Below are 14,944 nucleotides of genomic sequence, written 5' to 3'. Positions count from 1 at the left end.
TGAATCTTGGACCACTCCTCTTGACAAAATTGGTACAGTTCGACTAAATTTGTTGGCTTCCTGATACGGACTTGTCTCTTCAGCAGTGTCCACATGTTCTCGATGGGGTTGAGGTCGGGACTCTGTGAAGGCCATTCTAAAACCTTAATTCTAGCCTGGTTTAGCCATTCCTTCACCACTTTTGAGGTGTGTTTGGGGTCATTGTCTTGTTGGAAGACCCAGCTGCGTCCAAGACCCAACTTTCTAGCAGATGGTTTCAGGTTGTCCTCAAGGATTTTGAGGTAATCCTCCTTTTTCATGATTCCGTCTATTTTTTGTAATGCACCAGTTCCACTGGCAGCAAAACATCCCCAGAGCATAATACTACCACCCCTGTGCTTGACGGTAGGGATGGTGTTCTTGGGGTTGAAGGCCTCACCTTGTTCCCTCCAAACATATCTCTGGTCATTGTGGCCAAATAACTCCATTTTTGTCTCATCTGACCACAGGACCTTCCCCCAGAAGGTTGTATTTTTGTCCATGTGGTCATTTGTAAACTTGAGTCGAGCCTTAAGGTGCCGGTTCTGGAGCAAGGGCTTCCTTCTTGCACAGCAGCCTCTCAGACCATGGCGATGTAAAACACGTTTGACTGTGGACTTTGATATCTGTATTCCATCAGCATGCAATTCATTGCAGATCTGCTTCTTGGTGATTCTTGGTTGCATCTTGACCAGCCTGACCAATTTTCTCTCAGCAGCAGGGGAGAGCTTGCGTTTTCTTCCTGTTCGTGGCAGTGACACAACCACACCATGCACTTTAAACTTAGAAATAATGGTTTGCACAGTAGATCTTGGTACCTGTAACAGCTTTGCAATGGCTCCGAGTGACTTTCCTGACTTGTTCAAGTCAATGATATGCTTTTTCAGATCCATGCTGAGCTCTTTTGACCTTCCCATTGCAGTGCAGGCTGGTTGTGACTAACGAGCGCTTTTTAAATTGCCTCAGAGAAGTCATCAGCTGTAGTCAATCATGATCACTCACAAGGAGTTAAGGGGCCATGCCACAAAGGAAATTTGATTGTCACAACTTTCTACATCATCAAAATAGATAATTTAAGTTGCTGTATGTTTATTTCTGAACCTGTTTGTATATTTTTGTTTTCAGAGAACTCACAATAAATATATTACAAAACCAAATTTCATGAATGTTTTTTTGTGACAAACAAGTATAAGATCCAATCATTCCATCAAAGAAAAATAAGACTTGTAGAAATAATTGGAACCTCAAAACTGCCATGAAATAAATTTGCTTTGCAGGTGTATGGAAACTTTCGACCTCAACTGTATATATGTATATATATGTGTATATATATATATATATATATGTTGAATATGTAATAAGATGTATGAATTAAATTATTCTGGGTGCACGTAGGGCTTGTGGTTTTGTTGTAAAAGTAATGTGTCAGTGCTAAAACTGCGGCCTGTGTTTGGTGGTTTTCAGACACGGACCTGGTACTGGTTATCGGGGCGAACGACACGGTCAACTCCGCAGCCCAGGAGGACCCCAACTCCATCATCGCTGGGATGCCTGTCCTGGAGGTGTGGAAGTCCAAACAGGTGAGGAGGTCCAGCCACAGGCACACCATCAAATGCAGATTCTTCTGATTTCTGTCGATGAACACTATGAATAGGTTTTTTTTTAATTCTGTGTTCTAGAACTCGATTGGTGTCAGTTGCCAGTAGTGACTGTTACATCAGCATTAGAATGTTCAGAAGTTTGTGACACATTTGTGATTTTCACACCAGTAAGTGAGATGGTGCCTGTAAGAATAGCCATCTGATCAGTGTCAGCATCGCCCCCTAGAGTTTTGGAGGAGTTCTGGCATGGGTCATGCAGGTACACTGTGTAGTATGAGACAGATAGCCTGCTGGAGTGTGGTGGTGTGGAGGACCACACAGGCCTGGGAGGGGGTCGAGGCGCCCCCTTCTCTTTTTGGGGTGATCCGGGGTCGTCTTCTGCACGCACCTGTGCTGATTGGTCGCAGATGCTCAGTGAGTCTGGGAATCGGACCTGTCTGCTCGGTGTGTTATTTCCCTGGAGGGGGGGCTGCTGAGCTTCCCTGGGGGGCGGCGGCTCGTGGCGTACCTGTCATAGTACAGCTGGGGGCGGGGCGCTGCCCTGCCCACGCGACCTCATCGACCATTCATTGGCCGGTTCGGCAGACTGGCAGCCCAATCAGAGCTGGCCGGTGGGTCGCTGGTTTGAGGTCAGGAGTGGGGCGCTGGATTCTTCCAGATGTCCTCCAGTGTGTTCGATAAAAGCAGGACAAACAGCTTTTATATTCCCACCCTTATTATTCTGCCGTGGAACTTTCCGGAATCCGCGCCATGCGCTCAGCCGCAGGGTTTGTACGCCACACAGCCCAAGTTTCAGGACCTGCTCTGTTAATGACACTGACACTTCTTCTGTGTTATGAAGCTACTGACAGCTCAACTTCAGCATCTCTTCTTTCTGACATAAATGCTCTAAATCTGGTGGTTTCAACATTCTCCGCCCCAGGGACCTCACCCAGGTTCAGAGTCGTGCAGGGGACCCCCATCATAAGTTATATACATCACTGTATATGAAGTGTGGCCAGGGACCCCCTGCAGTACCTTCAAGGACCCCCAGACCCCCTGTTGAAAAAGCTCTAAATGATGGTCTTCCCTGCAATACCAGGGAATATGAGCTCACTAGTTTTTTAACACTTTTTTAAAAACCTGAAGCAAGAATTAGATGTGGGGAAAACTCAGGGTAAAGTCGAGGGTAAAGTATTGGGACCAGGACAGTAGAGCTCCTCAGGACTGCTTGGAGAAGCTCAGTGTGTGAAAGTAAGATGTCTGTTCCGTTCCTGCAGGTTTTGGGCTGCCTCTGTTTCTCAGTGGCGCTCATGAGAGATCATAAACACATGATCTGCTGGATTTATGGGCTGGAGGCCCAGCCTTCCTGCTGCACAGAGCACAGCGGCTCTGTTTCTGCTCTCTGACAGATGAATTTAGGGCCCTGAAGAAAGATGGTGGACAGTGTTTTTAACGGAACGTTTTGCTGCACAGGGGGTGGTAGCGTTTCAGGTGCAGGGATGGGTCGCCCAGGCGATGGTTGCTTGTTTTCGGGGGAGGGTAACGGGACGTTTCGTTGCAGGTGGTGGTGATGAAGCGGTCTCTGGGCGTGGGCTATGCCGCTGTGGACAACCCCATCTTCTACAAGCCCAACACCGCCATGTTGCTAGGAGACGCCAAGAAGACCTGCGACGCCCTGCAGGCCAAGGTCCGCGAGGCCTCCTCTTAGCCCGGAACCTTCCGCCCGAGCCCGCGCCGCGGCCAACCGCGCCGCGCACTGAGCACGTGCAGAGGGAGGAGCGGGAAACAGAACCGCAGACTCCGCCCTCACGTCTCCTGGCAACCCCCTTCTCCCCCTTATTCGATCATTTCAAACGGTATTTTTATTATTATTAGCTGCAATATTGCGATTATTAGTTTTTAGGTACTAGATTAACAGACACTTAGTTCAGCTAAAATTGGCATCATTTTTACTCCATTAGCAAAAATAAATAAATGAATTAGACTGCAAGGGCAGGTTTTTTATATAGACTCTGGTCTTGGTTAATGTACCCTAGCAGTTCTGTTTGTAAAAACTAAAGGGAGCACTCACTCGTGTCTGAGCGTCGTAGGACTATGAAGTTTTTTGGTATTTTAATGCTCTGAAAAGTCGTAGATGACACGACCAGTCTGGTTCGGGATCATGTCACTTTTTGTTTTCCTGAATGTAGTATTTTGTGAATCAGTGCAATCTGACGATGTTACGCGTAGCTGTGTCCTTGTTATGGCACAGAAACTTGAGCAATACCTTCGATTCCAATATTCCTGGGGGTTCCCTCTTGGTTTTACAGTAATTTGAAGGATTTTGAGATCAGATGAAGTATAAAAACAAAAAGGTAGTTCATTTAGGAGAAGAAAACATTGCGAAGAACAGGGATTATTGGCTTAATATTCAGTTGCAACTTTTAGGTTTTGCATTTAGGATTTCATACTGTAGAACAAAGCTACATTTTTTTTGTGAGGAAATGTTCCCAGATAGTATTAAAAAGCTGATTACTGTAAATTTGAGGAAATCACATTAGTTTACGCTGCCCTTCCTGTCACCTGGGAGACGAGATGTGTGCAGTTTAGTCATCTCTGTTTTTACAAACGGTTTCAAACGCACCGATGTCCACACCGGGACCAGACCACGACCGAGAGAACCCGCCCACCGTTTCCATTTCCATGACAACAGCCCTACCTCTCCTACGCTCTTAACCCGACCAACTTCCTCTTCCGTGGGTTTACGTTAAAATATTCCGCGTCCTGCTTCTGTGCGTCCTGCGTGGGTGTGTCTCTGTGCTGAGCTGTGGGAGCGGCCTGTTCCCTCTCTCTCTGACGTTTATCCATTCCACTCCTACCTGTGAAAAAGACCCCTAAAAGGCTCACCTGTAGAAACAACCTCTAAAAGGCTCACCTGTAGAATCGACCCCTAAAAGGCTCACCTGTAGAAACGACCCCTAAAAGGCTCACCTGTAGAATCGACCCCTAAAAGGCTCACCTGTAGAATCAACCCCTAAAAGGCTCACCTGTAGAAACAACCCCTAAAAGGCTCACCTGTAGAAACAACCCCTAAAAGGCTCACCTGTAGAATCGACCCCTAAAAGGCTCACCTGTAGAAACAACCCCTAAAAGGCTCACCTGTAGAAACAACCCCTAAAAGGATCACCTGGTTCTTCCTCTGCTTGGACTGACTCATGGATCACGCATTTCATTCGTTTTTTCTTAATTTTATTTTCACCTGTTTGAGGAGAAAAGACGGGACCTGACAAAAGGGATGAAACGTAGGGACAGACGGACTGAGCTTCCAACCCTCCAGTCCCCTCAGAGTATTTTTATATAGAAAAGTCCCTCTTTGTGCAGTACTTTCATTCTTTATTACCTGTATTTGTAGCAAAAAAAATCTAATCAAAATGGGGGGGAGAAATGCCTTTTAGACATTTCTGTTTTCCATGGTGGGGAGACATGAAATAATGTGACTGTTTTTCTCTGGTTGGTCATGGAACATTGCCCTAAATAAACTACCCGGTAATGCTGACCTAGCCTCTTCCTTTGCCTCTTCTTGGTTCCTCGTTCTAAGTACAGGATCTCACTAACCCATTAGACTGAGTCTACGTACAGGATCTCTCTAGACTGAGTCTAAGTACAGGATCTCACTCACTCAGTCAGCCATTAGACTGAGTCTAAGTACAGGATCTCACTAGACTGAGTCTAAGTACAGGATCTCACTCAGCCATTAGACTGAGTCTAAGTACAGGATCTCACTAACCCATTAGACTGAGTCTACGTACAGGATCTCTCTAGACTGAGTCTAAGTACAGGATCTCACTCAGCCATTAGACTGAGTCTAAGTACAGGATCTCACTAAGCCATTAGACTGAGTCTAAGTACGGGATCTCACTCAGCCATTCGACTGAGTCTAAGTACAGGATCTCACTAAGCCATTAGACTGAGTCTAAGTACAGGATCTCACTCAGCCATTAGACTGAGTCTAAGTACAGGATCTCACTAAACGATTAGACTGAGTCTAAGTACAGGATCTCACTAAACGATTAGACTGATCTCACACAGCTTTTTGACTAAGTCCCTCACACATACCCATTAGACTAATATCGAAATGCAGGTCATACAAGGACATCATCTGCCTCTTGTCCTGACTCCTCAGAATTACACCGGCAGAGAGCCAGACTGAAGTGTGAGTTTGAGTGACCGATCCAGGCCATGAGTTTGATACAGTATTGTCTTTGATGCTTTTTTACAACCCAGTTTTATTATCTGAATACTTAGAGTGAACTTTTTTTCCTTGATTTGTCTCTGTACTTCACCATATTTGTAATCAAACAATTCACACGTGGTTTGTGCACATTCTAAGCTTTTATTTAAGGTTGTTTTCAAAATTTTTGGTTTCACCATGTAGAACTTGCAGCACTTATATAAATAGTTCCCTCATTTCTGGGAAATTTAAGGTTCGGGACAAAAGTGCTTCTGATTAGTCAGGTGTGTTCATTTGTTTCCTTAGTGGAGATGTAAGAGAGCTTTCACTATCTAGTTTTGATTCTAGGCTTTTGATTGTTTTTGGAGTCTTATTGGCATTTGTTAACATGACGACCAGAGTTGTGCCAACGAACGTCAAGGAAGCCGAAATCATGGTGTACAGACACCAGATCAAGGTAAGTATGTCTTTGTCCCAAACATTATGGAGCTCACTGTGTCTGTTTATGCTGATATATATTATTCCCCCTCCACATGCACCCCTCACTCATCACACTGCTGAGACCATAAGTGTTGCATTAAGGCTATGAGATCCACCTGGGGTGTTTCAGCTCAGTTGAGGGAATGCCAGCATTCCGAGCAGCCCTGGATGACCAGGGATTGCGTCTCTGTTGGAGCGAACGCAGGCACACTTGGCGTCCTACGAGCGACAGGACGCTGTGGGTTGGAGGAGGGGGGTACGAGGGGGTGGGGGGGTGTTGGGGGGGATGGGGGGGTGCGTAAGTCTTGCTCCGGTCACACGTCCCATCTGTTCTTCAGTCTCATATCGGGCCGTGTGCAAACCGGGCACCTCACTGCTCGCTTTTTGGGGGTTCAGGCCTGGTTTCCCCCAATTTTTCCCCAGCTGTTACTCTGTAACACGTCTTTGTTACAGTCCTCTGTAAAAAAAAAAAAAATAAATAAAATAAGATAAATAAAAAAAAGACTCTATACAAGTAAAATAGATTTGGTTTGATTTGAACATGTTTGGCCCTGCCTTGCGCACATGCGCCCATGTTCAGACAGAAGACCGAAGAAACATATGGATGAAGTGACTGTGACATCACCCATTGACTTGGGCTTGTGGACAGTATTTTGAAACTTTATTTTCAGCCCGCCGTGTTGTACAAATTGGAGCCAGAGGCTGTGCAGTGGGGGGGGGTAATGAAATCTGGGCCGGGCTGGGTCCTCTGCTAAGCGTGCGAGGCAGCGATTCGGCAGTGATGCAAACTGTCCCGAATCGTCCACCAAATGTCACAATATTGTATAAATGCAACAATAACTTAACAAATCGGCACATGGGGAGACATTAGATTTAAAAAAAACACATTTTGGAACTTAATGTTCTTTTGGGAAAAAATTGGGCCTCATTCACCAAACTTAAAAATGGTTCCTACTTTTGTACTTAAAAATGTTCTTAAAGGAGTACCATGGTGATTTTCACTTTCTCGGTTTTATGTGCTATTTACACAAGAGGCATTGAAGAAACACAATGAGTAAAGTATTAAATATGTGTGTTCTGTATTTTTGGAGAAATATGCGTTTTAAATTTATCGTCCTATTTTCAACCGGTTGAGAAAGTTGTCAACTTGGTGCGTCGCGAATACAGTAACCACTCCCCTTTCCACGCCCCGTAAACCCATGGACCCATCGTTTGCGCCCCTGGCTACAGGCAAGACAATGCAAATATTTGACTAACGTTAGGTTCACTTAAATTAGAGTGCCTTTTAAGGACTATTAGATTATTTCTGGTTATATTCATTTAGCTAGCTAGCTAACGTTAGCTAGCTAGGTAGTTTGCTTTCATAAGGCAATGTTATCGATAACATTAGCTAGCTAGTTTGCTTTTATGAGGACGTTATAGTTGTGCTTTTATCTTAACTTGGCTAGCTAGATAGCAAAAATTATAATTGGATATAAGTCAACGTCCTTACCTTAGCTATCTATCGATACTTGATATACTACTAAGCTAGCTAGCTTATGAAAAGTCTCCCAAAAAGAGCGCGTATCATGGGGGTAGCTATGGTAACGGGGCACGGTCTGTCAATCATAGCTAACTGACAGTTCTCATTACCACGCGCAGACGGTTCGGGTGAACTTTTATAGTGGGAAATTTAGGCTTAGAAAAATACGTTTTAAAGTACATTGAAATGACTGAATAATAAAAAAAATATGCACATTTGTTTTGTTGTTGCCTAAAGACAACTGGGAAGTGTCACGTTCAACCACCATGTTACTCCTTTAAGAAGAACCAATATGGGATTCATGCCACGTGCAGACATTTGTTTTTGTGCATATCCCAGGTGTATGAGATGATGAATGCTGACTGTTTGTAAATTTAATGCACAATCCTGTTCATGTGATTAGCATAAGGAAACAGCCATGAAAAAATGACGAAAGCTGAAATGTTTGTGGAAACGTTCTTACACACAGTTTACAATCCAATATGATTGTACGCATGTTTGGTCAATGAGGCCCATTAACTTTATATTTTGATCGTATTGTCGCCATTGACTTGCATTGAAACGGGTGACTGAAACACCTATACTGGATCCAACCACCCTGGCACTAGTGAGCAGCATCTCCCAACAAGCCCAGGAAGTGAGCTTCAGAAACCCAGCCCGGTTTTGGCCGTCTGGTTGAGGCTTGCCTTGTGGACACGTGACCGCTTTTAGCCCTTGCAGGAGAAAGAGCGTCTGTGGAATCAGCAGGTGGAGAAGGAGAGGACGCCGAGATCCATGGAGATGTGATGTCACAGACCCAAGGAATCAAAGGTAACGTGTATAATGTTGGAACAAATAATGTGAAAGTGCAGATCAAAGTTCTGTGGACTGCTGTTCGTTTACACAGACATTTCGGTTAACTTAAAAGTTTTTAGGAAATGTAAACAAGCTGGAGAGTGTCCTTTTAAAACGGTTTTATTAGCCAGCTGGTGTTCTGTCTCTGTCCCCTGAATGAAAATTTTGGGATGGAGGCTGGAGGGCCTGGTTCTGCTCCACAGGGAACCCCCTCTGATTGCTGAGCTCAGCGGGGGTGGCATGGCATGTCTCGATATTCCACTAAATTGTGCTTTATTTGTGTTGTTATTGTGTAACCCTGGTGTATCTTCCCTCACAGGCTGCACTAGTTCGCAGTCGATCGTAGGATTTCACATTCCTTGGTCTCTGAGCGTTCATCTCCCAGCTCTAGGGTTACTGACCCTTTCAGCCCTGATTTATGCACTTGTCTTCTCAGTGTAAGAGCTTCTGCCGAATGCCTGTAATTTAGTGTAATGTTCTCTAATGTAGTGTAATGTTCTCTAATTTAGTGTAATGTTCTCTAATTTAGTGTAATGTTCTCTAATGTAGTGTGATGTTCTCTAATTTAGTGTAATGTTCTCTAATTTAGTGTAATGTTCTCTAATGTAGTGTGATGTTCTCTAATTTAGTGTGATGTTCTCTAATTTAGTGTGATGTTCTCTAATGTAGTGTGATGTTCTCTAATGTAGTGTAATGTTCTCTAATGTAGTGTAATGTTCTCTAATGTAGTGTAATGTTCTCTAATGTAGTGTGATGTTCTCTAATGTAGTGTAATGTTCTCTAATGTAAAGTTAAAGTGAGCTTTTGCGCACCAGTCTAGAATATGTGAGATTGTTGCCCCAGTCTGGGTCAGTGGCTGGGGGTCTGTGAGATTGTTGCCCCAGTCTGGGTCAGTGGCTGGGGGTCTGTGAGATTGTTGCCCCAGTCTGGGTCAGTGGCCGGGGGTCTGTGAGCCTGTTGCCCCAGTCTGGGTCAGTGGCCAGGTGTCTGTGCTTCTGTTACCCCAGTGGTATTTCTGTGGGCTGCTTTGTGAATGCAGGCCTTGGTGTGCTGGTGTTGTTCGGAGCTTGACTGACGTGTCATACACAGAAGGGGTCTAATTAGAACCTGCAGCCCCTCGCTGCTGAACGAGCACACGGTCATTAAGGAGGAAGCTCACTAATACACTGTACTTACATGCCACAACATTTCCTGTGTTTTCTTCTGTAAACATTGCATAGGATTCTAGAAAATGTGATTCTAAATGTAATCATGACATGCTATGATCACTGCCCAAGGTAAGCATTATCATTATGATGACATTTTGATTACCATCTACTGTTTTTGTTGTTATTTTGCTTATTTTTTTTAAATGAAATGCTCAAGGGATCTTTTGTCAGATTATTGCCTGTAGAAGGATTGTGTGATCAGTAGTCTAGCCTGTAGACACTGAATAACAGTGTAATTCACACTGTCACACAACACTTTCAGCCATGCTATTCTCTCTTTCTCTGTCTCTCTCTCACACACACGCACACACACACACTCACGCACTCACACAGCAGGTGAATGCATAGGAATGTTTGGATTTTCCTGTAAATTGGTATTTTAGTCAACAAACTGTTGGCAATCAGATGTGTTGCGCAAGAGATGGTGAATGTGGTTCTTTTTGAGTGGAAAATGTTGGCAGAACTACGCAGTAAATATTTACACTGGTGCCGTTTTAATCCCTGTGCTGTTAGAACAGTGGCCTTTCTGACTGAGTGCTTTAGACTCTGTGCTGTGCTGTGCTGTTAGAACAGAGGCCCTTTCTGACTGAGTGCTTTAGTCTCTGCTGTGCTGTACTGTGCTGTAAGAACAGAGGCCCTTCCTGACTGAGTGGGTTAATCTCTGTGCTGTGCTGTTAGAACAGAGGCCTTTCTGACTGAGTGGGCTAATCTCTGTGCTGTTAGAACAGAGGCCTTTCTGACTGAGTGGGTGAATCTCTGTGCTGTGCTGTACTGTGCTGTGCTGTGCTGTTAGAACAAAGGCCTTTCTGAATGAGTGGGTTAATCTCTGTGCTGTGCTGTGCTGTTAGAACAGAGGCCCTTCTGACTGAGTGGGTTAATCTCTGTGCTGTACTGTGCTGTGCTGTGCTGTTAGAACAGAGGCCTTTCTGAATGAGTGGGTTAATCTCCGTGCTGTGCTGTGCTGTTAGAACAGAGGCCTTTCTGACTGAGTGGGTTAATCTCTGTGCTGTGCTGTGCTGTTAGAACAGCGGCCCTTTCTGACTGAGTGGGTTAATCTCTGTGCTGTGCTGTGCTGTTAGAACAGCGGCCCTTCTGACTGAGTGGGTTAATCTCTGTGCTGTGCTGTGCTGTTAGAACAGGGGCCTTTCTGACTGAGTGGGCTAATCTCTGTGCTGTGCTGTGCTGTTAGAACAGAGGCCTTTCTGACTGAGTGGGTTAATCTCTGTGCTGTGCTGTGCTGTGCTGTGCTGTTAGTACAGAGGCCTTTCTGAATGAGTGGGTTAATCTCTGTGCTGTGTTGTGCTGTTAGAACAGAGGCCTTTCCTGAGTGGTTTTAAGGCCATTTTCCATTCAGCTTTCTCCATATAAAACTCTCATAAGGACACACAGCTCCCGGACAGCGTTGATCAGGAGCACTATCGCTCCAGAAGCGGCCGTAAAGATGACCCCTTCTCCCGTATAATGCTGCGTGCTCAGGAGCCATTTTGATCACACCGACTCACCTGACTTCAGAAGACCCTGGAGGCTGACCCTAATGAGCCATAAAGAGGTGTTGATGACTTCACCCGCCCGGGCAGACCGCTCCACAGCGCCCCCTTCAGGCGCCTCGCTGTCTCTTTCGCACTGCGCCCTGGCGGAGGCCCTGGTCCTGCAGCCTTACGGCGGAAGGAGCTTCTTCATGTGTTGCTCAGGTAAAATAAAGTAATGATGATGAGTAATGATGTTGCTTCACCAGCAGGGGGTGCTGTTTCAGACCCACGTTCACCAGTCTTCTATAAATGCTTTTCCAGTTATGTGTGCAGTCTTATAAATGAAGTCCATAAACCTGCATGCATAACTTTTATGTATTATTATTATTTTTATCATAATAATAATAATAATGTGACTCCTATCAACTATACTATAGATAAAAGTGTCTGCCAAATAAATGTAATGCAGTGTACTTGCCCAGTACAGAGCTGCTAAATCAGGACACATACTGTGTGTGTGTGTGTGTGAGTGTGAGCGTGTGTGTGTGAGTGTGTGTGAGTATGAGCGTGTGTGTGTGAGTGTATGTGAGTATGAGCGTGTGTGTGTGAGTGTATGTGAGTGTGAGCGTGAGCGTGAGCGTGTGAGCGTGAGCGTGTGAGTGTGAGTGAGCGTGTGAGTGTGAGCGTGTGCGTGTGCGTGTGAGTGTGTGTGTGTGTGTGTGAGTGTGTGTGTGTGTGTGTGTATGTGTATTTGTTTTTTGCAAGTGTAGTGAAATTTACCTAATTTTTCCTCAGAATGCACAGAAACGGGCCTACACAGAGAACACGCAGACATGCAGAATGCATCTGCTTCCTGGACACCAGAGTCCTCTTATATTTTAGGAACTAAACCACTGAAATACCATTGAGTCTGTGATTTATCCCTTTTGAATGGTAACTGTAGAAAGGTTTCACTGCTACCTCAATGAACAGTAATGTCCATCTGTGAGTACAGTAAGAGAGTGTTTTGGCCGCACAGCGGGACCTCTGAGTCTGGGCACACACGGCTCAGTTTTATCCCAGTTTCAGCTGTCTCAGATACAGTTTCAGGATCAGACTGAAATCTCAGGGTCGTATAAAAATCTTCCCATTGGCAGTCGGCAGCCGCTTAAAGTGAGCGGGTGAAAGATGCTCCCATAACTGCTGTTTCGACCTCCCAGACAGCCTGGGACGTCTCAATTACCTTCTGAAATCTCAGAAATATTGCTCAGTGAACCTTTACGTTACATTACTTTACATTACATTTATTTGACAGACACTTTTATCCAAAGTGACGTACAATAAGTGCATACCATAGGTCAGTGGAACTATAAAACACACGATAATGTACAAAACCGCGCACACACACACTCACATGCACACACACTCACGCTCACACACACACACACACACACACACATACACACACACACACACTCACACATACACACTCACACACAAGCACACACACACTCACACATATACACACTCACACATACACACACTCACACATACACACACACATGCACACACACAAGCACACACACACTCACACACACACTCACGCACACACACACTCACACATACACTCACGCACACACACACACTCACACATACACACACACACACACTCACACATACACACACACACACACTCACACACACACACACACACACACACTCCCACACACGCACACGCACACACACATGCATTAAAGAGTGTGTGTCTGGCTGGCCGAGGGCAATAAAGACTCTTCTCGGAAAGTGCAGTCAGTTGACGGGCAGTTTGCACGCATGTGCATTTATTGCGAAGCCTTTGTTCTGCGTGACATTAAACGCTGGATGTTCTTTAGGCCTAAGTGATGCTGGTGGGTCGGTGACAGATCTAAAATGTTGCATTTAGAGCCGAACAATAAACAATCAGCGTGACTGTCCCCCGCCCGCACGCCCTTCCCTCTTATCTCCGCCTGTCACACGCCAACCACTTGGGCTGTCGGGAGAGGTGCCGCTTATCGGCACATTTCCGGGGGTTTCCGTGAGTATCGCCCGGGAAACGGCCGGAAAAGGCACCTCTGGAATGGAGCCAGAGTCCCACATGAGTGGGGCATGCTGGGAGTATTTTAAGATGTCTGTTTGCTCAGGAATGTGGAAGGAGGCTGGAGAGGGATTAGCGAAGGCCAGGAGGACAGGTACCCAGTGGGTTTGAGAGGACAGGTACCCAGTGGGTTTGAGAGGACAGGTACCCAGTGGGTTTGAGAGGACAGGTACCCAGTGGGTTTGAGAGGACAGGTACCCAGTGGGTTTGAGAGGACAGGTACCCAGTGGGTTTGAGAGGACAGGTACCCAGTGGGTTTGAGAGGACAGGTACCCAGTGGGTTTGAGAGGACAGGTACCCAGTGGGTTTGAGAGGACAGGTACCCAGTGGGTTTGAGAGGACAGGTACCCAGTGGGTTTGAGAGGACAGGTACCCAGTGGGTTTGAGAGGACAGGTACCCAGTGGGTTTGAGAGGACAGGTACCCAGTGGGTTTGAGAGGACAGGTACCCAGTGGGTTTGAGAGGACAGGTACCCAGTGGGTTTGAGAGGACAGGTACCCAGTGGGTTTGAGAGGACAGGTACCCAGTGGGTTTGAGAGGACAGGTACCCAGTGGGTTTGAGAGGACAGGTACCCAGTGGGTTTGAGAGGACAGGTACCCAGTGGGTTTGAGAGGACAGGTACCCAGTGGGTTTGAGAGGACAGGTACCCAGTGGGTTTGAGAGGACAGGTACCCAGTGGGTTTGAGAGGACAGGTACCCAGTGGGTTTGAGAGGACAGGTACCCAGTGGGTTTGAGAGGACAGGTACCCAGTGGGTTTGAGAGGACAGGTACCCAGTGGGTTTGAGAGGACAGGTACCCAGTGGGTTTGAGAGGACAGGTACCCAGTGGGTTTGAGAGGACAGGTACCCAGTGGGTTTGAGAGGACAGGTACCCAGTGGGTTTGAGAGGACAGGTACCCAGTGGGTTTGAGAGGACAGGTACCCAGTGGGTTTGAGAGGACAGGTACCCAGTGGGTTTGAGAGGACAGGTAGTCCAGAGTTATTCTAACGTGTTAACGAGGAGCTGTTGCTCCAGTACTGCTCCAGTGTTACTCCAACATTTGTTTAGACAAAGATATTCTGGTGTCACTCCAGCATGCTTTATTTTTCTTGAAGGTATAAAGGGTTAGAATATATTGCACAGACCAGCATAGCCATGTTGTTGTTTTCTTTCAGTCTTAAGAAAACAGGTCTTTTCACTTTTTACCCCTTGTTGGGACACCTGTTGATCTGCTAATGGCCCCTTTCTGAGCTCAGGGGCGTGAGTACCAGCACAGCAGAGGGGCGGAGGGCAGCCCTTCTCACGCACAACCGCCCTTCGTGTAATTTGTTTTCTGGCCTCTGATTAACAGTATTGTCATTTTTAAAAATAGTCTCATGTTCTTTTGCACTCGCGTTTCTGCACTGCACCTCCAGCAGGGTTTGTTTGAGTCTGGAGAGGATGAAAGGCACTCTCTCAGAATGAGGCATCCTCCATCACAGTTCATTTTTCACTTAGCGGTGAGTATCCTGCTTTCTTAGCCAGGT

General features: G+C 46.0%; 1 protein-coding gene across 3 annotated transcripts in view; it reads left to right on the top strand.

Moving 5' to 3' along the window:
- The window catches only part of nnt (nicotinamide nucleotide transhydrogenase), a 41,600-nt gene extending 36,466 nt beyond the window's left edge, over positions 1 to 5,134 (top strand). For all 3 annotated transcript variants that reach the window (XM_035389998.1, XM_035390000.1, XM_035389999.1), the window contains exons 21-22: positions 1,483 to 1,598; positions 3,163 to 5,134. In XM_035389998.1, the coding sequence (XP_035245889.1) occupies positions 1,483 to 1,598; positions 3,163 to 3,309 (263 nt within the window). In that variant the 3' untranslated portion in view covers positions 3,310 to 5,134. The remainder of the gene's footprint in view (positions 1 to 1,482; positions 1,599 to 3,162) is intronic.
- The last annotated feature ends 9,810 nt before the right edge of the window (positions 5,135 to 14,944 follow it).

Source organism: Anguilla anguilla, chromosome 14 (genome assembly GCF_013347855.1).
Source record: "Anguilla anguilla isolate fAngAng1 chromosome 14, fAngAng1.pri, whole genome shotgun sequence".
NCBI lineage: Eukaryota > Metazoa > Chordata > Actinopteri > Anguilliformes > Anguillidae > Anguilla > Anguilla anguilla.
Note: the sequence above shows the minus strand (reverse complement) of the source record. Positions and strands in the feature narration are given on the sequence as shown.